This window comes from Coniophora puteana (assembly GCF_000271625.1).
Source record: "Coniophora puteana RWD-64-598 SS2 unplaced genomic scaffold CONPUscaffold_12, whole genome shotgun sequence".
NCBI lineage: Eukaryota > Fungi > Basidiomycota > Agaricomycetes > Boletales > Coniophoraceae > Coniophora > Coniophora puteana.
In genome coordinates this window covers 1,302,226-1,323,427 of record NW_006913064.1, presented here as the reverse complement: position 1 = coordinate 1,323,427, position 21,202 = coordinate 1,302,226, and the positions used below count along the sequence as shown (strand labels likewise).

Sequence of the window (21,202 nt, the reverse complement as noted above, 5' to 3'; positions counted from 1 at the left end):
CGTGAGGGTATTCATCTGTCATTCATTAGTGAAGCACGACGAAGTAAGTTCCGGGTTCCGCCGCCAAGCTACCTCGGAGTGAGACATGAGCAGTGACTCCGCTGTCAACGTTGTTCACATCGGTGAAGCTCGTGTCGGCGAAATTTCTTGCTGCGCTTCTTCGGACGAGACGCGATCATGGACATCCTTCGCCAGCGTCGGTGAAACAGGACATTTCGATGTATTGAAGTTTTCACGGACAGAAACTACAGCAAGACCAGCCGCACCCGAGGCGCAGAGGAACTCAGCGTTATAAATCCTGGCTCGAGCGTTGAGCTCCTACAATCGATTAGCCTCATCGTCTTCAGCCAGCTCATCGGACCAAGCTTCCTTACCATCATGTTCGCCGCTGCCTTTGTCGCTCTCTCCTTTGCCCTCTTCGTCGCTGCCGATGGCAATGGCCAGTGCGCCTCAGGCGTCCTCTCGTGCTGCGACAACTCTCTCTCCGTAAGCCTTTCTCAGCATCACCTCCCCATGCCTATCCAGATTCACTGATTCCTGGTGCTGGTTTGCAGGCACACGACGCCCAAGGCCCGCTCGGTCAGCTCGGCCTCGGCGACCTCCTGAACGGCCTCGCAGGCAACGTTGGCGTTAACTGCAACCCGATCACCGCCATTGGCACCGGCCAGGGCGCAACGTGCACACAGGAGCCGATGTACTGCGACAACGACAACTACGTGAGTTTGATTCGTTCGACGAGCATTCTGGAACGGAGTGCTTACCATCTCTGGTGGGACGTCTAGAATGGTCTGTTCAAAATTGGCTGCACGTCCGTCAGCGCTGCTTCGCGATCGTACATGAAGTGCTCTCCGAATGAGTGCTTCCATACGCCTTTACATAGACCTCTTTCGTCATTAGTGGATCATGTGTTTGGGGTGCTGTCGTCCCTTCGTAGACGGTTTCAGTTGGATTCTTCGTATGGAATGATAACTTATGATGGAGCTTGCATCTCGTCTCACTATGCATTTCCTGATAGTCGTCATCTGTGAAGTTGTAAATTGGGTGCAAGGGCGATACCACAAGATATTACCCAGGTTTGGCAGTATTCCTTCCAACATCCATTCCTGCATGTTGACCAGACCACATCGTCGTCTAAGACGGGTTGCAGCAAAAGGGAAGCGCACTACTCACGCTTCCATGCTGCTATGGTATTGCGTCAGCCCTAGCCATAAGTCTCCATTTCGGGGCGCTCACCTCCAACGCTAGGGCTCGCATGATTTGGTGACGGAAAACGTATAAAAACACCCTCCTGCGAGCGACAAAGTCCTTAGGCTTCATCCTCATCAATCGCCTACAACCACAACGCTATGTTCTCCACCATCGTTGCTCTCCTCCCCTTTGCCCTTGCGGCCGCTGCTCTCCCCCAAGACGGCGGACACAACGGTCAGTGCACCACCGGCACGCTGTCCTGCTGCGACAACGTCCAGGACGTACGTCTCCTCCTATCCACGTTCCATGTCACCTTGACTGACGCACTTCACAGGCGAGCACCGCCGCGGGTGCCCTAGGCCCTCTGGGTCTCGGAGGCCTCTTAGACGGTATCACCGGTCAGGTCGGCATTAGTTGCAACCCCATCACGGGCATCGGCACCGGCCAGGGCGCAACGTGCATCAATGAGCCAGTGTGCTGCGACAACGACAATTGGGTGAGTACAGTGTGCCTTCTGTGAGACCGAAGGTCGGGGTTCTGACTGCGATTGGGGCTTCGCGATTCAGAATGGACTTATCAACCTTGGCTGCTCGCCGATTAACATCATTGCTTAATGCGATCGACGACGGACTCACCTGTACTATGTGATTTCCACGCTCCTTTGATCTGCTGTAATGTTACGATAAGGCCTTGAATGTCTGACTGTGCTTAATATTTATGTATGCGTAACTGTGGTCAGTTATCATGTAAATGAACATAACGTTTGTGCGCACTCTGTGCCCTTGCTTTCGACGGAGGCGAATTCTGAGTTAGAGCGTGAATGATCGGGATACAGCGTCCGTCCTGCCAAGAAGCCAGATCCATTGCTCGTGTCTCGGTATGTAAGAAGCCTCGAGCTTCATATTCGAGCTTCATAACCAAGACGAATCGAGCACGCAAGGAAGACCCTCTGAGACACGTTGCACGGTACGGTCCGGACCCGACTGGGCGACAGATTCGAGAGAAGGCATCCCATCTGACGTTGGTGGTGCTTTGAGAATGCTACCTCCTGCGACGGACTCAGGGTTCTAAGCTGACATCTCCTGGATGAATGGGCACAACAAAAGTTTCGCGATAAGTAGGGGAGTTGAACGTTACGTTGAACGTTAAAGAAGAGGTGGATCACCGGTGAAAAGAGGATGAGACACGATCATGTGATTATTGTCGAGCCGCGTCTCGGACTTTTTAGCACTCTCTTCTCCACCGCCACGACGAATTCAGTGAACCCGACGGCATGCCTTGTTCGCCACCAAACGACACAGCTACTAGTGTTCATGATACTCGCACCCGTTTGTCTCAGGTCTAATGCGAGTATGCGAGCATATAAGCTCTCGATTCCCGGCTTAGAAACCTCCATTCTTTCCGTCCGTCGCAAGCTTGATCACAGTCGAATCCGTCTTTGTCATGTACGCTAGTTCCATCGTCGCCATCGCTCTCGCCACCGTTGTCTTCGCGGATGGAAACGGGCAGTGCAGCACCGGTCCTATTCAGTGTTGCAACAGCATGCAGAACGTATGTCTCTAAATTAGTTTCGATAGTGCTATACTGTCACTCACGCACTTGACCGGCAATTTAGACGACAAACGCCGCCGATCCTCTCGGCCAGCTTGGCCTTGGGCACCTCCTCGACGGTATCACTGGTCAAGTCGGCTTGCAGTGCACCCCTATCACCGGTATTGGTCTTGGTCAGAGCGCGAACTGCAAGCAGCAGCCCGTCTGCTGCGACCACAATAACTTCGTCAGTTGATCCTCTCACCTCATCGTATTTGCAATCGAACTCATTCGTCATCAGAATGGCTTGCTCAACCTCGGATGCAGCCCGATCAACATCAACCTCTGAGGAGGTGTTCTGCGCTGGCATTATATACGGACAGTGGCCTGTGTATTCGTATCTTACGTCCGTATGACTTGTCCTCCCGCGCAACTACTTTGCCCTCTTGGAGCGTTACCAGACCTTGTACCTGCGTTTAAACGTTTCCAATGATTTTGGAGCCTGCATTTAACGTGCGACGATGGTCGTCAACGCTGACTAGGAACTACCAGTGGGCGGTGGGAACGCCAGACTCCGAGTCACCCCAGTGGTTATCATTTGCATGAGCTCCATGACCGAGTCCCGTAACCTCTTGGATAAAACACGTACAATGAGTATAGCTTGAGCAAGGCTGATGGTTTCGATGAGACAACAAACTATGGATAGTGTGAGCTTGTCTTTTGCTACATATTTTCTCTTGTGTCCGTACTGTTTTCCAGTGACACCCCTTCTACCTTTAGCCTGCCCGGTCGACTGAGTTTATATCACATTTATACTGACAGTGTTCAAGACACAAAGGGACATTCAACCTCGGCTAAATAAGGAGATGTTTTGCCAGACCAGATCAAGTAGACCGAACTTCGATAAACTGTCCTCAATCCATGAAATCGAACCCGCCATACAACTAGACGTGCTAAAACAAGTGTCATCTAGTCTTTGTGACAGCTTGGTATACACAAGCAGAAACACAAGATATCCTTGAGCCCATCGCTGCTCGGTGTCCCGCTCCTCTGCTCATCAAGACCTACTCCTGGAGATTCAACGCGCTGCCGAGTCGATGCCGGAGGCGATGGGCTACTCGAGCTTTCATCAGATTCCTCCTCCCGACGCCCAGCCCTGCGATGACCTTGTCCACTCGGTCCGGCGGCCATCACGCGCTAAGCAGAAGAAACACCATTAAAGACGCGACGTGATTATAGTATATTCCCTTACCAGATTGGCCCGTCCAGCACTCACGAGCTCGAGCACACGTCCCATGCGACGATGACTATCTCTAGGCTCATCCGAGGTCAACTCGGTCTTGCGACGCGATGTGAGGCGAGCGATAAACCCGCGGCGCGGCTCTTCATGCGACCCATCCTTCTTTTGAGCAACTGGGTCCTTTTGGCGCGTTCGATAGTCTCTGGGTGCAGATCTCCTAGCAACTGCAGGCATCTGTATCGTTGATCCATCGGCACAGGGGTAAGTTCAAGGACGGAGAACGTACGTTCATGATTGAGTCGTCGTCTACGTCGGCCAGGTTAATTCCGCGACGCGACGGTCCCGGCCTAGTGCCATGCTAATACCAGGTAGATAAATAAATGAGATGACAACCTTCCTGAAGCGAGCTGATTTTCCTACCCCGGCGATATCGAGCTCATCAGTTGAAGGTTTGCCTTCAGGAGACGTGCTATCTTGCTGCAAAAGAAGTAAGTGAGTAAGACGTGTCTGACAACTCGAAACACGAGAAGACACACGCTCACTTTATATAGGAGCATACGACCCGTCACCGCTTCATAGACCTCGAAGTCACCGTACTTAGACCCAACAACTATCCTTTCTCCTCCGGGTGAAAAAGCGAAGCACGTGAGATTTGAAACGTTAGACTGCCATACCGGATCGTCGGTTGCTGCGTCGACCATTTGAATGGAGGAGTCATGGACTGAGTATAGCAAGGTCCGACCATCAGGCGAGAATACCGCCCGGATGCCATTGTAATCTGCATAAAGATGAAGGATGGTTTGGCATGTGTGCACGTCCAGGACCAGGAGTCCCCTCGAGCAGACAAGAAGGCGTCGACCATCAGGGGAAAATGAGATAGAGTGGGTAGGGTCAGACCCGTCGGACGCCATGGAGGAAACCTTTGAGATCACGTCTAGTGAAGAGGTGCTACAGACGAGGATGCCGTCATCTGTGGTGATGTACGCAAATTGTTCTCCATCCGGCGAGAATGCGACATCCAGGACTATGGACGGGTGCTGCACGAACGTCGTGCTGCGGTCACCAAGGACATTGAAAACGAAACAAAGGTTCATATCATATGCGCTGTCAAGTAACATGGCGACAGTGGAGCCATTGGGAGAGAACTTCATTTTGCGGCATGCTCGATCGGGACCATCGAGCGAATAAGGATGCTCATTCCCCGTCTTGGTGTCGAAGAAACTAATGGATCCGATGTAGCACGCAGAGCCAGCCGCCAGCATCGTGCCGTCGGAGGACAGAGCAGTGCATGAGCCGCCGGGGAGCAAGTACTCGCGGACATGCTTTCCTGTCTCGGCGTCCCATGTGTGAATGTAGTCGTCGCTCATGCTGCTACTGATGAAATAGCGCCCGTCGGGGAACCACTCTACGCCATCCACCTCAAAGCGGCCTGCCGCGGTTAGCGGTGGGCCCCCTTTTCTGTCTGGGAGCTGTGTCGAGATATCTCAGTCAGCTCTCCTGAACAGATATGACTGACGTCCACATACTGAGGACAGTACAACCTGTTCGGCGTCAACATCCCATACATGAATATTTCCGGAGTCATCCGCGCATGCTATGCGATCTTTCAGTGGCGAACACGCGGCTGCAGTAATACGACGAATAATCTCGCATCCCAAGTTTGGCGGCTGTCTCAAGGGACCTAGGATCAAGTTTCCAGTGGAGGTGTTCCAGACGAACACATGGTTCGCCACGGAGACATCAATGAGCCACTCGCCGTCGCGCGAGAAGCAGAGAATGTGTGTGTCTAAGAGATGACCCCTGAGCGGACCGTGCAAGACATCGCCGCTCTCAACTTGCCAGATCTGCGATCCGTGAGGTGCAGTTCCAGCGATCATAGTACCATCGTAGGAGCCAACCTGAGGCCAGGGGCGGTGAGATAGGTCGTTTGAGAGATGGATACGTTCTTGTTGCCTTGTCGCCAAGTCAAAGGAGTATACTACTGGAGTGCTTGTAACATCATTGCCAGTAGTGGGACGAGGAAGATCGCGGTAGGCGAACAAAACACTTTGGTCGTCTGAAGCGAATGCAAGCAGACCCACTAGCTCGGAGAGTGGACTCATCTCGACCACATCCATTATTAGCTGGCCTGTTTCTGCGTCTTGGAGGGTAATGAACGAGGATGTCATCACGGCGAAGTGCTTGCAATTGTTCGAGAATCTGACGCGATAGACGCGATATGAAATGTCGTCGGTTTTGTATGCTGTCTTTATCATTGTGTTCTCCAAAATCCCCGGTCCGTCCTCGTCATCTTTGACCTTCCAGATCAGGACGGTCGCGTCTTCGCAGACCGTGACAAGCTGTCTACCTGAGGGGGAAAATGCAAGTGACTCGGCTCCACGAGGCGTGTTGATCTTCTGGAGTTGCTGACCTGTAAGAGGGTCCCAGAGACGCACAGTGGCATCCTTAGATGTGGTTGCAATGAGACGACCGTCAGGAGAGTACTCGATGGCGGTGATCTCCTCCGTGTGGCCTGAGAAGGGCCGGGGTGCGTCAGCTGCATCCGGTGTCGAGCGTGTACCTGACGGCATGCGGGGAAGGGATAGTGTCTTTGTTCGACTTAAGGGTCAATATAGGCTATAGGTATGACTGGGGTGTAGATGGCGGTGATGGTGGTGCATGGCATCGTCGACAGGCGCGCGTTGGCCAGGAATGTGCGTTTGTAGGTCCACCTTCACGGCAAAAATGCTCGGGGAAAGCCGGCTCCAAGCTTGATCCAACTTCGCAGGATGGCTAGCTCACTCTTGCATTTATACCGGGCTTGCCTTTGTGAAGATACGATTCGAGCTGAAGCAAGGGGAGGTGACAGAGTCTTGGTCTGAATTCGGTGGTCAACCTGCTTCAGCGCGCGGGAGGTGTTCCGGTTAGGACCGAAGCGATGCAAGCGGGACCTACGTACCTTAGGCCCTACACCCACTCTCACTAAGTGTTGCGACACATATCCTCAGAACGCTTGATTGCATCTGCTTTCATCCCTTTCGCCGTTTCTTCAGCCTCGAGAGATCATGGCTAACAACCTGAAGAACAAGCCTCTGCCTATGTCTGAGACGCTGCGCGACCTCGCACTCCTACGGGCTTCCGACATCGACCTCGCGCACTTGGCATCACAATCGGGACTCAGCGATGCAGGTTCAAGGGAAGATGGCGGAATTGATGAGGCAACTTCGCGTTCCTACGAGTTTGTCAAGGAAACTCGGGCCACGTTGCGATTGCTCAACGGCGGAGAGCTGGAACGGCAGGGACAGAAGACAGAGGAGGCGCGTAGGGAACTGATGGAAGTGCTCAAAGGGCTTGCTGATGGACCTTAGCTGGAGAAGGAGGTGAATTCTCATTCTAAGTACCGCATATATGGTATAGGTGAGTCGATCATTCTTGTTATATGCTTCATCTCATTCGCGTCGCCAGCTGCTCTCCATTGGAAACCCTCAGACGAGGCTATTCCAAGAAAAGCAGCAAGCAGTCTGCGCGATCCATCTGTATGCACGCTCCATCTCCACTATTTTTTTTGAAGGCGTACGCCTTGCCTAAGCCCACCACAATGCTGGTCCTCGTCTGCGTCCTTCCAGCTGTACTACGAACGCCGTCGTTACCTGCCGTGTCAACTATCAAGCGCCCGCTATATGCACTACCAATCGCTCCTTTTACCCACCGCTATACGGTGCGCTGGTCAGATAGCCATTGTCGAAATGAAGAGACGTGAATGTCGCGCATATATGCTCAGAAGACAGTGCTGTTAACCTAGACATGCCATACAATTCCCGCTACCGTCGTCACGAAGAGCAACATCGCTCGCATGATTCTGCAGTACGTATCTCCCCAGCTTCGTTTTGCACGTCCCCGCGTTTCCGCCCTTCACTACAACTTCCTGCCCCAAGAGCACCCGCCATATTACCTGCCCGACCTCATCGCCTTCGCCTTCGCCATCTTCGAACCTCTCGATGTTGTTATCAAGGCTTTCCTGTGAGCCGATGTCCTCGGCGGCTTTTGCAGAAATGTCCGTTCATCCCTTTCTCTTCCGAATATCTGTTTTCCCAGGTCGTCTAGCACAATCGAGTTCAACCCGATGTGCCATCCTACACCCACGATCAGACTTGGTCATGGATCTGGCAATGTACCCAAGGCTGCGCCGACGATACAATGATCGAGGCCTATTCCTTTGTTCGATGTCCAATGTGCATGGTCATGCAGTGCCATAAAAGAACATGTTTACTAACCTATAATTTTCATATCTGGACACTCAGCCATCACGCGCCGCAGGTATTCAACCACCATGATTATCCACTCCTCCTCGTCATACGGCCTGCTGGCTAGAAGCATAGCGGCCCAACGATACTCTCGTAAGAAAACTCGTGTGTCACACCCAACATAATCTAAAACGCACTAGAACCAACGACCACCATCGCGTCAAAAGCTTCTATCCTTTCCTCCACCTGTATGCTGTATGTCTCCGAAAATCCCGGAGAGCCTGGGTAGACCATTCGAGTGATGTTATACGTCTGTGACATGAATGGGTCCGCGCCCAGCCCGATCGGCGTGGTACGCCGGAGATATGTCTCGAACCGCTGGCACAAGTCGCCATGTTGGGCGATAAAGGCGTCGCTAGCGCTGGACTCACCGCACGAGAGCAGAGTGATGCGGAGAGGCGACGGTGTTGGTACCGGTGATCTTTGACTTGTCTTCATGAGTCTTCGTAGTTGTCTAGAGTTAGCAATACAATGAAAACACTACTCGGAGTCTTTGACTGGCAAGGCCCTCAAAAGGCCCTTGGAGATCATTTTAACCGCAAGTACCTGGAGATGGACGATGCTAATTGTTACTATGTGGATCGAGCGCTTGTGGGGCGTTACAATGCGGTGCGGAATTAGGACTGGATCCCGAATATGAAGCGAGAGGACAGTCTATTTGAGTGCGCCCAGCCCACACAAGTGGAGATGAAGATGAAGCGTGAGTCAGCGCAACGAGACATGTTCGGGTCTTGTGCTGCCCTCTGGCGAATCTCATTCAAGATGGCGTGGGCTCGTCGGTAGCCAGTGAGCCTAGTCGCCTGAGCTAGGATCGTCTGAAGCATAAACCGAACATGCAACGTATAGAGTCTGTCTTTGAACTACACTATGCATAAACGACATCGTTCAATATTATGGTAACGAGAAATCAAGTATTCCTGGATTTAAAGTGCCAAAACAAGTGACATCTAATCTCTGTGCACGCACCGCGGTATGCACAAACAGTAACATAATATGTTCCTGAGCCCATCGCTGCTCGGTGTGATGCTCCTTTGGTCGTCAATACCAGCTTCCGGAGACTCAACTCGAGGGCGAGTTGACGCTGGAGGCGACGGGCTACTCGAGCTTTCATCAGACTCCCCTTCCCGACGTCTATCGCTGAGACGACCTTGTTCGCTAGGTCCGGCGGCCATCACACGCTAAGTAGAAGAATCAGAATCGGAAACCCAATGCGAGTATATATTGTGTGCTTACCAAATTGGCTCTGCCAACGCTAACAAGCTCGAACATCCGTGACATGCGGCGACGGTCATTGTTAGGCTCAACGGAGATTGGCCTGTCAGAGTTGCGACGCGATATGAGCCGAGCTATGAGCCCGCGGCGTGATCCCTCGTCCGACCCGTCCTTGCTTCTGCTGTTATTCCTAAGAGTTTGACGAGCTTGAGAGCCTGCGGGAACAGATCTCCTGACGGCTGCGGGCATCTATATCGCTGATCAATTGATATATAGCGAGAAGCAAGCAGTTACAACGCACGTTTATGAGTGAATCGTCGTCTGCATCAACGAGAGGGACTCCTCGCCTTGATGGTCCTTGCCTACTGTCATGCTGATCCTGCAAAATTAATTGAATAAGATAATGTTTCCTCGAAGCAAACCGACTGACATACCCCAGCCATGTTGAGGGGCTCATCACTTGACGATTTGCCGTCAGAAGATGTGTCATCTCGCTTCAAAAGGAGTCATTCATTAGGATATGACCGACAACTTGAAACATGAGAAGATAAACGCTCACTTTCGGGAGGAGCATACGACCCGTCGCTGCTTCATAGAGCTCGAAGGCCCCGTATTCAGACCCAACGGCTATCCTTTCTCCCCCAGGTGAAAAAGAGAAGCACATAAGATTGGAAACGTTAGACTGCCATTTTAGATCGTCTGTTGTTGCGTTGACCATTTGCATAGGATAGCCACGAACTGAGTGCAACAAGGACCGCCCATCGGGCGAGAATGCCGCGTGGACATGACCAAAACCTGCATAAAGATGAAGGATGGTCCGACCTATGTGCAGGTCGATCACCAGGATTCCCCCCAAGCAGACAAGGAGACTTCGACCATCAGGTGAGAATGAAATAGAGCCGTTATGTTTAGACCGTTCGGACGCTGTGGGGGGAAACTTTGAGATAATATCCATCGACGAAGTGCTGCAGATACAAATGCCGCCATCTGTGGTGATGTACGCAAATTGCTCTCCATCCGGCGAGAATGCAACATCCAGGACGATTGATGGGTGCTCCACGAACTTCGTCTCGCGGTCACTGAGAACGTTGAAAATGAAACAAAGGTTCGATTCCTGTGCATCGTCGAGAACAATGGCGAGTGTCGAACTACTGGGAGAGAACTTCATTCTGCGACACGCTCGAACGGGGCCGTCGAGAGAATGCGGGTGCTCTTTACCTGTCTTCATGTTGAAAAACGCGATGGATGAGAAATAACACGCAGAGCCGGCAGCCAGCACGGTGCCGTCGGGGGATAAAGCGATGCATGAGCCTCCAGGGAACAAGTACTCGCGAACCTGCTTTCCAGTTTCAGCATCCCACGTGCGGATGTAGTCGTCACACGTGCTGCTACCAATGAAGTAGCGCCCATCAGGGAACCACTGCACACTGTCCACCTCAAAGCAGCCTGGGACGGTAAGCGGTTGGACCTGCTTTCTGACTGGGAGCTGTGGGATACCTCGGTCAGCTCCCCTGAATCCGCTTGACTGCCGGAGTTGACGTACCGAGGACAATATAACTTGTTGAGTGTCGGTATTCCATACATGAATGTTTCCGGAGCCATCCGCGCATACTATGCGATCCTTCAGCGGAGAACAAGTGGCTGCAGTGATACGATACATAGTCTCGATCCCCAAGTTTGGCGGCTGCCTCAAGGGACCTAGAGCTAACTTCCCTGTGGAGGTGTCCCAGACACATACAGTGTCTGCCTTGGAGACGTCAACGAGCCACTCGCCGTCACGCGAGAAGCAGAGGAGCCTTGCCCCCCAGAGATGCCCCCTGAGTGGACCGTGCAAGACCTCGCCTCCGTCGACTTTCCAAATCTGCAATCCGTGAGGTGCATCCCCAGCGATCATGGTACCATCGTAGGAGATGGCCTGAGGCTGGGGGTAGTGAGACAGGTCGGTTGAAAGATTGATGGGTTCTTGTCGCTTTGTCGCCAAGTCAAATGAGTATACTATCGGAGTGCTTGAATGCATAGTGCCGGGGCGGGGAAGATCATAGTAGGCAAACAAGACACTTCGGTCGTCCGCAGAGAATGCAAGCATGTCTATGAGCCTAAGCGGCGGGGTCACCTCGATCACATACACGAGTAGTTGGCCTGTTTCAGCGTCTTGGATGGCAATGGACTGAAATGTCATTACGGCGAGGAGCTTGCCGTTGTTCGAGAATCTGACGGAACGAGGAGATGTGGAGCCCTCAGCGTCGTATGTCCTCTTTGTTGTGGCATTCTGCATCACTCCTGATCTGTCCTCCTTTACGTCCCAGACAAGGACGGTCGAGCTATTCTTGCAGATGGTGGCAAGCTGTCTACCTGTGGGGTGAAATGCGAGAGACACGCCTCCACCAGGTGTGTCAAGTTTCTGGAGCTGTTGGCCCGTTAGAGGGACCCATAGACGTACAGTGGTATCCTCAGATGCAGTTGCAATGAGCCGACCATCAGGAGAACACTCGATGGCAGTGATCCTCTTTGTGTGGCCTGCAAACGGTCGAGGTGCGTCATCCGCATCGGGGCTCAAGTGAGCTTCTGAGGACATGCAACGAGGGAAGCGGCCTTGGTTCGAGTAAAGGATCAAAGTAGGCCGTATGAGCGATCAGGGTGTAGATCGCAGTGATGGTGGTGCATGGTCTCGACAACAGGCGCGCGCTGCTGGAAATGTGGGTTTGTGGGTCCAACTTCACAGCAAAAATGCTCGGGAAAAGCCGGTTGCGAGCTTGATCAAACTTCACTGGGCTGTTTATCTTGCATGTACTCCAAATTTACTCTGAGTGTGTATACCATAGAGACAATCCTTAGCTGAAACAAGAGACAGTGACAAAGCCTTGGTCTGAGTTTGGTGGTCGACTTGATGGGCCTGCGCGGGAAGTGTTCCGGGTCGCGCCGAAGCGATGCGATCGGACCTGCGCGACTTGGACCCATACTCACTCTCTTTAACAACGTTGCGACACGAATCATTGAATGCCTGATATGTTTACTTTCATCAGGCTTTGGACGCCTTGGCTAACATCCTGAAGAGCAGATCCCTACCTATGTCCGAGACGCTGCTTTGTACCAGCTGTCCAGTCCAACTTTGCACTCCTCTGCGCTTCTGAAATTGACTTGCACCCTTAGCACCACAATGGGGACTCAGCGATCTCAGGATCGCCACTGCGCGTTCCTACAAGCTTGTCGAGGAAGTTCTTGCGACATTTCGGCTGCTCGACGGCGGAGAGCTGAAGGCAGAGACAGAGACAGAAGACGGAGAGGGTGCGCAGTCAGCTGACAGAAGTGCTCAAGGGGCTTTGACGGAGCTGCCAAGGTGACCCGGCCTAATCCAGTTCAAAGGTGTGCATACATGCTGTGAGTGAATCGCATGTCTTCTTCATTTCCTCTTGCCCTGTTTAACTCGTATTCCAGCACCCGTAATTATCCAGCCACAATCCTCAAGTGAAGCTACGTCGAAGCAAAGCATCATAACTATTCTATCGATATCTCCAATCATATGCACCTGCTACGTTAATGGTTATATCCCGGAAGCATGCGTCATACCTAAACTCCAGTGCGATGCAGCTCCCCGCCTGCGTCATTCGACACCATCAAATTGTCGTACCATGGTACGCTGTGCTTATATGCGGTGTTCATTATCAAACGTCCTGCTAACTCTGTCTCTCATGATTCCCTTACCCCGTCGTTTCTAGAAACACTAAGTCAGCACGCGAACGGCAGCATCAAGAGGCGCGAACGCCACGCATATATGATCAAAACTCTGTCCTGTCAATCTGGACAGACCACGCGACTACCGCCGTCATCGTCACGAAGGCCACTATCGCACCGCGCGCCCTAGGGCAGTTTGTGTCTCGCTAGAAGCACAATGGGCCCCAACGCCGATATTCTCGTAAGAAAACATACGTATCACACCGGACGCAGTCTTGAATGCACTAGAACCGGCAACCACATATATCGCGTCGAAAGCTTCAAACTTGTCCTCTACCTTACACTATCTGTTCTCTCGAAACGCCCAGGTAAAGGTCCTGGGTGACGTCATACGCTTGTAGCACGGTGCATTCGAATAAACTGATACCTATGAAGAACATGGTAACAAATATCGTGCAATCCTGGAATTGGACGCGCCAGAACAACCGACATCTAGTCTTTGTGACACCGCGGTATACACAAGCAGTAGCACAGTATGTCCCTGAGCCCATCGCTACTCGGTGTGATGCTCCTTTGATCGTCAATGCCAGCTTCCGGAGACTCAACTCGAGGGCGAGTTGACGCTGGAGGCGACGGGCTACTCGAGCTTTCATCAGACTCCCCTTCCCGACGTCTATCGCTGAGACGACCTTGTTCGCTAGGTCCGGCGGCCATTACACGCTAAGTAGAAGAATCAGATTCGGAAACCCAACGCGAGTATATATTGTGTGCTTACCAAATTGGCTCTGCCGACGCTAACAAGCTCGAACATCCGTGACATGCGGCGACGGTCATTGTTAGGCTCATCGGAGGTTGGCCCGTCAGAGTTGCGACGCGACGTGAGCCGAGCAATGAGCCCACGGCGGGGCTCTCCATCCGACACGTCTTTACCTCCGCTGTTCTTCCTAGGAGTTTGACGCGCATTAGAACCTCCTGGGGCAGATCTCCTGATAGCTGCAGGCATCTATGTCGCCGATCAGTTGATATCCAATGAGAACTAAGCAGTTAGAACGTACGTTCATGAGTGAATCATCATCTGCATCAGCGAGAGTGAGTCCTCGTCCCGATGGTCCTTGCCTACTGTCATGCTAATCCCAGATAGATAACTGAATGAGATAATGTTTCCTCGAAGCAAACTGATTGACATACCGCAGCCATGTTGAGGGGCTCATCACTTGACGATCCGCCGTCAGAAGACGTGTTATCTCCCTTCAAAACGAGACATTCATGACAACTTGAAACGTGACGAGATAATCGCTCACTTTTGGGAGGATCATATGACCCGTCGCCGCTTCATAGAGCTTGAAGACCCCGTATTCAGACCCAACAGCTATTATTTCTCCCCCAGGTGAAAAAGCGAAGCACGTGAGATTGGAAACGTTATACTGCCATATTGGATCGTCTGTTGCTGCGTTGACCATTTGCATAGGATAGCCACGAACTGAGTACAACAAGGACCGCCCATCGGGCGAGAATGCCGCGTGGACATGACCAAAACCTACATAAAGATGAAGGATGGTCTGGCACGTGTGCAGGTCGAGCACCAAGAGTCCCCTCGAACAAATGAGAAGGCGTTGGCCATCAGGTGAAAACGAGATAGAGTGAGTGGGGCCGGACACGTCGGACGTCATGGAGGAAATCTTTGATATAAATTCCAATGACAAGGTACTGGAGAGGAGGATGCCGTCGTCTGTGGTGATGTACGCGTACTGCTCTCCATCCGGCGAGAATGCAACATCCAGGACGGTCGATGGGTGCTGCACAAACATCGTCTTGCGGTCACCGATAACGTTGTAAATAAAACAAAGGTTCGAGTCATGTCCGCCGTCTAGCACGATGGCGAGTGTCGAACCATTGGGAGAAAACTTCATTTTGCGGCTCGCTCGAACGGGACCATCGAGAGAATGCGAGTGCTCTTTACCTGTCTCGGTGTCAAAGAACGCGATGGATTCAGCATAAAATGCAGAGCCAGCAGCCAGAACGGTACCGTCGGGGGATAAAGCGATGCATGAGCCCCCGGGAAACAAGTATTTGCGAACTTGCTCTCCAGTTTCGGCGTCCCACATGTGGATGTAGTCGTCGCACATGCTGCTACTAATGAAGTAGCGCCCGTCGGGGAACCACTGTACACCATCCACTTCAAAGCAGCCCGGGATGGTTAGCGGTCGAACCCGCTTTCTGACTGGGAGCTGTGAGATAAATCGGTCAGCTCCCCTGAATCCGCTTGACTGCCGGAGTTGACGTACCGAGGACAGTACAACTTGTTGAGTGTCAACATTCCACACATGAATGCTTCCGGAGCCATCCGCGCATACTATGCGATCCTTCAGCGGAGAACAAGTGGCTGCAGTGATACAATGCATAGACTCGATCCCCAAGTTTGGCGGCTGCCTCAAGGGACCTAGGACCAAGTTTCCAGTGGAGGTATCCCAGATAGAAACAGTGCTTGCCTTGGAGACATCAATGAGCCACTCGCCATCGCGCGAGAAGCAGCGGAGCCTTGTTCCCAAGATATGCCCCCTGAATGGACCGTGCAAGACCTCGCCTCCGTCGACTTTCCAAATCTGCAATCCGTGAGGTGCATCCCCAGCGATCATGGTACCATCGTAGGAGACGGTAAGAGGCTGGGGGTAGTGAGATGGGTCGGTTGAGAGATTGATGGGTCCTTGTTGCTTTGTCGCTAAGTCAAATGAGCATACTGCTGGAGTGCCTAAATGCGTAGTGCCGGGGGTTGGAAGATCATAGTAGGCAAAGAAGACACTTCGGTCATCTGCAGAGAATGCAAGCATGTCCATGAGCCTAAACGGTTGGGTCACCTCGATAATATGCATGATTAGCTGGCCTGTTTCAGCATCTCGGAGGGCAAGGGACCAAACTGTCATCACGGCGAGGAGCTTGCCATTGTTTGAGAATCTGACGGAATGGGGATGTGTGTAGGGTTCCGCGTCGTATGTCTTCTTTACTGTGATGTTCTGCATCACTCCTAATTCGTCCTCCTTTAAGTCCCAGACGAGGACGGTCGAATCATTCTTGCAGATGGTGGCAAGCTGTCTACCTGTGGGGTGAAAAGCAAGAGACACGGCTCCACTAGGCGTGTCGAGCTTCTGGAGCTGCTGGCCCGTCAGAGGATCCCAGAGACGCACAGTGGCATCTTCAGATGCAGTTGCAATGAGCCGACCATCAGGGGAATACTCGATGGCGGCGATTCTCTTTGTGTGGCCTGCGAAGGGGCGAGGTCCATCATCCGCATCGGGAGCCGAGGGGGCGTCTGACAACATGCGGTAAAGGGAGATGGTCTTGGTTCGAGTAAAGGGTTAGTGCAGGCCGTAGTGGTGACCAGGATGTAAACGATGGTGATGGTGGTGTATGGTATCGACGACTGCCGCGCATTAGCCAGGGATGTGAGTTTGTGGGTCCAACTTCACAGCAAAAATACTCGGGGAAAGCCGGTTCCGGGCTTGATCCAGCTTCACTGTGCGGTTCATCTTGCATTTACTCCACACTCGATCTGAGGGAGCTGTATGAAGACAATCCTTTAGTTGAAACAAGAGACAGTGACAAAGCCTTCAAGTTGGTCTGAGTTTGGTGGTCGACTTCTTTCAGCTGGGCCTGCGCGGGAAGTGTTCCGGGTCGGGCCGAAGCGATGCGAGCGGACCTGCGCGATTTAGACTCATACTCCCTCTCTTTAACAATGTCGTGATATGAATCATTGAACGCTTGATACATTTGCTTTAATCAGGCGAGACACTGCTTTGCACCAGCTGTCCAGTCCAACTTTACACTCTTCTCTGCGCTTCTGAAATTAACTCGCACCCTTAGCACTACAATGGCGACTCAGTGATCTCAGGATCGACATTGCGCTTTCTTACAAGTTTGTCAAGGAAGCTTGCGCTACATTGCGACTGCTCGACGGCGGAGAGCTGAAGTCAGAGACATACGATGGGGAAGGCGCGCAGTGAGCTGACAGAGGTGCTCGAGAGGGCTTCTTGACGGAGCTACCAATGTGACCCAGCCTAACCAGGCTCACAGGTGCTGAGTCACTCGTCTTCTTCACTTTCCGCTTGCTCCGTTTGACTCGTGTTCCAGTACCCGTCATTATCTACTAGTAGTCGGCAGATTTCCAGTCACAATCCTCAAGTGAAGCTACGTCAAAGCAAAGCATCATAACTGCTCTAACGATATCTCCAATCATCTGCTATGTCAATGATTATATCCTGGAAGCACAAGTCATACCTAAGCTCTAGTGCGATGCAGGTCCCCGCCTGCGTCATTCGACACCATCAAATTGTCGTACCATGATATGCTGTGCTTATATGCGGTGTTCATTATCAAACATCCAGCTAACTCTGTCTCTCATGATCCCCTTACCCCGTCGCTTCTAGAAACACTGGCCAGTACGCCAACGGCAGCATGAAGGGGCGCGAATGCCACGCATAAATGATCAAAACGCTGTCCTGTTAACCTGGACAGACCACACGACTATCGCCATCATCGTCACGAAGGCCATTATCGCACGCGCCCTACGGCAGCTGGTGCAAAGTTTGTGTCTCGCGCAATGGGCCCCAACGATACTCTCGTAAGAAAACGTACGTGTCACATCGGACGCAGTCTTGAACGCACTAGAACCAGCGACCACTATCGCGTCGAAAGCTTCAAACGTGTCCTCTACCTTACGCTGTCTGTTCTCGAAACACGCACGTAAAGGTCCCGGGTTAGGTCATACGCTTCAAGTTGTAGCAGGATGCATTCGAATAAACTGATATCTGTGAAGAACATTGTGACGAAAACCAGGTAACCCTGGAATCGGACGCGCCACAACAACTGATACCTAGTCTTTGTGACACCGTGGTACACACAAGCAGTAGCACAGTATGTCCTTAAGTCCATCGCTACTCGGTGTGTTGCTCCTTTGATCGTCAACGCCAGCTTCCGGAGACTCAACTCGAGGGCGAGTTGACGCTGGAGGCGACGGGCTACTTGAGCTTTGATCAGACTCCCCTTCCCGACGTCTATCCCTGAGACGACCTTGTTCGCTCGGTCCGGCGGCCATCACTCGCTAAGAAGAAGAAACAACATTACACACGCGACGTGAGGATAGGACGTTCACTCACCAGATTAGCACGCCCAACGCTCACGAGTTCGAGCATTCGCAACATGCGGCGACGGTCATTGCTAGGTTCGTTCGAAGCCAACGGGTCAGACCCGCGACGTGATGTAAGGCGAGTAAGGAATCCACGACGGGGCTCCCTGCCCGACCCGTCCTTTGCTCTACTGTTCCTCTGTCGGGTAGATGGGCTGTCGGGTCTGGGAGCAGAACTCTTACGAACTGCAGGCATCTGTGTTGCTGGTTAGCTCGCCTGCAGTGAAACTCAAGCACGGTAAACGTACATTCATGATTGAGTCATCGTCTGCGACGGCCAGGCTAATTCCCCGCCGCGACGGTCCTGGTCTAGAGATATGTTGATCCTGCATGGAGACATAGAAGTGAGATTACAAATGGCATATAGCCTGCAGGTCGGCTTACCCCAGCAGCGTCAATAGGCTCTTCGTCCGAAAGGTTTGCTTCCGATGACATGTCTCGCTGCAGACGACGTGAGCGAACAGTAAAATGTCGCAGAGAAAAAATGCAAAGTCATTACTCACTTTCGGAAGGAGCATACGACCCGAAGTTGCTTCGTAGAGCTTGATGTCACCGTTCCTCAAACCGATGGCTATCCTTTCTCCTCCTGGTGAGAAAGACAAGGTGGTGACGTACGAAACCTCGGATCGCCAAACTGTATCGCCTGTTGCTGCGTCGACGGATTGAATGGAAGTACCATGCATCGAGTATAACAAGGTCCGCCCATCAGGCGAGAATACCGCCTGGATGTCCATGTTATTAGCGTCAAGACGAAGAATAGTCTGACGCGTGTGCAGGTCCAGCACTAAGAGTTCCCCTGAGCAGATAAGAAGGCTTCGACCATCGGGTGAAAATGAGATAGAATGAAAGCGGTCAATTACGCCAGACACTGTGTAGGAATCCTTGGAGACCATATCTAATGACGAAGTGTTGCAGATGAGGATGCCATCGCTTGCAGTGAGGTACGCGAACTGCTCTCCGTGAGGTGAGAATGCAACATCTACGACTGTGGATGGGTGTTCAACAAACATCGTCTTGTGGTCACTGAGAACGTTAAAAATGAGACAAAGGTTCGAATCATGTGCGTCATCAAGCACAATAGCGAGTGCTGAACCGTCGGGCGAGAACTTGACTCTGCGATACGCTCGACCATGGATATCGAGAGGATGCTGATACTCATTTCCCGTCTTGGTGTCAAATAACTTGACGGACCCGAAGTAGGTTGCGCAGCCAGCCACTAGTAACGTGCCGTCGGGGGATAGAGCAATGCACGAGCCGCCGGGGACCAAGTACTCGCGAACTTGCTCCCCGTTTTCGGCGTCCCATGTGCGGATGTAGTCGTCGCACATGCTGCTACTAACGAAGTAGCGCCCATCGGGGAACCAATGCACGCTGTCCACTTCAAAGCGGCCTGGGGTGACCAGCGGTTGGATCTGTTTTCTGTCTGGGAGCTGTTCGAATATACGTCAGTCAGCTGACCTGAGGAGGCATGACTAGCGAAATCCACATACTGAGGATAGTACGACCTGTTTAGTATCAGTATCCCATACATGAATGTTTCCAGATTCATCCGCGCAAGCTATGCGGTCCTTCAGCAGAGAACATGTCACTGCAGTGATATGCGCGTTTCTGCTTGGCGGCTGCCTCAAGGGACCCAAAGCCGACTTCCCTGTGGATGTGTCCCAGACACATACAGTGTTTGCCTTGGAGACATCGATGAGCCACTCGTCGTCAAGCGAGAAGCAGATGATGCTTGTTCCCCATAGATGCCCCCTGAGTGGACCATGCAAAACCTCGCCGCCGTCGACTTTCCAGATCTGTATTCCATGGGGTGCGAACCCAGCGATCATTGTCCCGTTGTACGAGATGACCATAGGCCAAGGTTGGTGAGACAGGTCGGTTGAGAGATTGACGCGTTCTTGTTGCCTTGTCGACAAGTCAAATGAGTATACTGTTGGAGTGCTTGAGTGCATAGTGCTAGGGCGTAGAAGACCATAGTATGCAAACAAGACACTCCGGCCGCCCGGAGAGAATGCAAGCAGGTTCATGAGCCTAAATTGCCGGGTCACCTCGATCGCATTTATGAGTAAGTGGCCTGATTCAGCGTCTAGGAGGGCAACGGATTGATATGTCATCACAGCGAGGAGCTTGCCGTTGTTGGAGAATCTGACGCATTCGGGAGATGTGGAGCCCCCCACGTCGTATGTCCTCTTCGATGTGATGTTCCGTAACATTCCTAATTCGTCCTCCTTGATGTCCCAGACCAGGACGGTCGGATTATTCTTGCAGATGGCGGCAAGCTGTCTACCTGTGGGGTGAAATACAAGACACTTGGCTCCACTAGGTGTGTCGAGCTTCTGGAGCTGCTGGCCCGTCAGAGGATCCCAGAGACGCACGGTGGCATCCTTAGATGCAGTTACAAGGAGGTGACCGTCAGGAGAGTACTCGATGGCGGTAATTCTCTTTGTGTGGCCTGCAAAGGGGCGGGGTGCGTCATCTGCATCAGACAAAGTATCAGGGGTCGAGTGAGTGGCCGACGACATGGTAAGAATGGAATACTCGTTCTAGTTGAGTGTCAGTGTAGACTGCAAGGACGACCAGGATGTGCTGGACGGTGATGGTGGTGCATGGCATCGCCGGCAGACGCGCGTTTGCCAGGAATGTGTGTGTGTGGGTCCAACTTCACGGCAAAAATGCTCGGGGAAAGCCGGAACTGAGCTTGTAGTAAGAACCTATGGTTCGAAAATCAAGCCGGCCTTCATGCATTATGTCTTTGAGCATTTGAAGTATAAGACCTAGGAGTTTTGCCCTGTAACATACGGCAAAGCTTCAAGCTGACAAGAATTTGAGGGAAGCTGACTGGTGGGATTCAGGGGCTTCGGCGGATCGATCCGGTTAAAGGTTCAACATGACGGACGT

General features: G+C 52.3%; 5 protein-coding genes across 5 annotated transcripts; 3 read left to right on the top strand and 2 right to left on the bottom strand.

The window, feature by feature from the left end:
* Nucleotides 1-1,346: 1,346 nt before the first annotated feature.
* CONPUDRAFT_129644 (hydrophobin) lies at nt 1,347-3,067 on the top strand (the record flags this gene model as incomplete). The annotated part of the gene is made up of 3 exons (XM_007774572.1): nt 1,347-1,469; nt 2,804-2,965; nt 3,020-3,067. The coding sequence occupies 3 exons, from the start codon at nt 1,347-1,349 to the stop codon at nt 3,065-3,067; spliced, it is 333 nt and encodes a 110-aa protein (XP_007772762.1).
* A 620-nt stretch (nt 3,068-3,687) lies between these two features.
* Nucleotides 3,688-6,528, bottom strand: CONPUDRAFT_157634 (WD40 repeat-like protein; the record flags this gene model as incomplete). Its single annotated transcript, XM_007774571.1, has 6 exons — nt 3,688-3,915; nt 3,971-4,192; nt 4,245-4,316; nt 4,379-4,435; nt 4,501-5,427; nt 5,485-6,528. 6 exons carry the CDS (start codon nt 6,526-6,528, stop codon nt 3,688-3,690), a joined length of 2,550 nt encoding a protein of 849 aa, XP_007772761.1.
* Nucleotides 6,529-6,891: 363 nt separating this feature from the next.
* On the top strand, nt 6,892-8,510 carry CONPUDRAFT_168318 (uncharacterized protein). The gene is made up of 6 exons (XM_007774570.1): nt 6,892-7,354; nt 7,403-7,655; nt 7,719-7,957; nt 8,033-8,169; nt 8,239-8,334; nt 8,382-8,510. Exon 1 carries the CDS (start codon nt 7,003-7,005, stop codon nt 7,303-7,305), a length of 303 nt encoding a protein of 100 aa, XP_007772760.1. The 5' UTR covers nt 6,892-7,002; the 3' UTR covers nt 7,306-7,354; nt 7,403-7,655; nt 7,719-7,957; nt 8,033-8,169; nt 8,239-8,334; nt 8,382-8,510.
* Nucleotides 8,511-12,411: 3,901 nt separating this feature from the next.
* CONPUDRAFT_139291 (uncharacterized protein) lies at nt 12,412-13,559 on the top strand. The gene is made up of 3 exons (XM_007774569.1): nt 12,412-12,831; nt 12,889-13,085; nt 13,170-13,559. Exon 3 carries the CDS (start codon nt 13,343-13,345, stop codon nt 13,508-13,510), a length of 168 nt encoding a protein of 55 aa, XP_007772759.1. The 5' UTR covers nt 12,412-12,831; nt 12,889-13,085; nt 13,170-13,342; the 3' UTR covers nt 13,511-13,559.
* Nucleotides 13,560-13,617: 58 nt separating this feature from the next.
* CONPUDRAFT_157630 (uncharacterized protein) lies at nt 13,618-20,826 on the bottom strand (the record flags this gene model as incomplete). Its single annotated transcript, XM_007774568.1, has 11 exons — nt 13,618-13,845; nt 13,901-14,128; nt 14,181-14,252; nt 14,314-14,373; nt 14,427-15,353; nt 15,411-16,460; nt 18,276-18,500; nt 18,553-18,630; nt 18,689-18,745; nt 18,808-19,734; nt 19,795-20,826. 11 exons carry the CDS (start codon nt 20,824-20,826, stop codon nt 13,618-13,620), a joined length of 4,884 nt encoding a protein of 1,627 aa, XP_007772758.1.
* Between the last annotated feature and the right edge of the window lie 376 nt (nt 20,827-21,202).

Bases quoted from the DNA above. Each gene is read 5' to 3' on its own strand.
- CONPUDRAFT_139291 (XM_007774569.1), top strand. From the start codon at position 13,343: ATGGGCCCCAACGCCGATATTCTCGTAAGAAAACATACGTATCACACC.
- CONPUDRAFT_168318 (XM_007774570.1), top strand. From the start codon at position 7,003: ATGGCTAACAACCTGAAGAACAAGCCTCTGCCTATGTCTGAGACGCTG.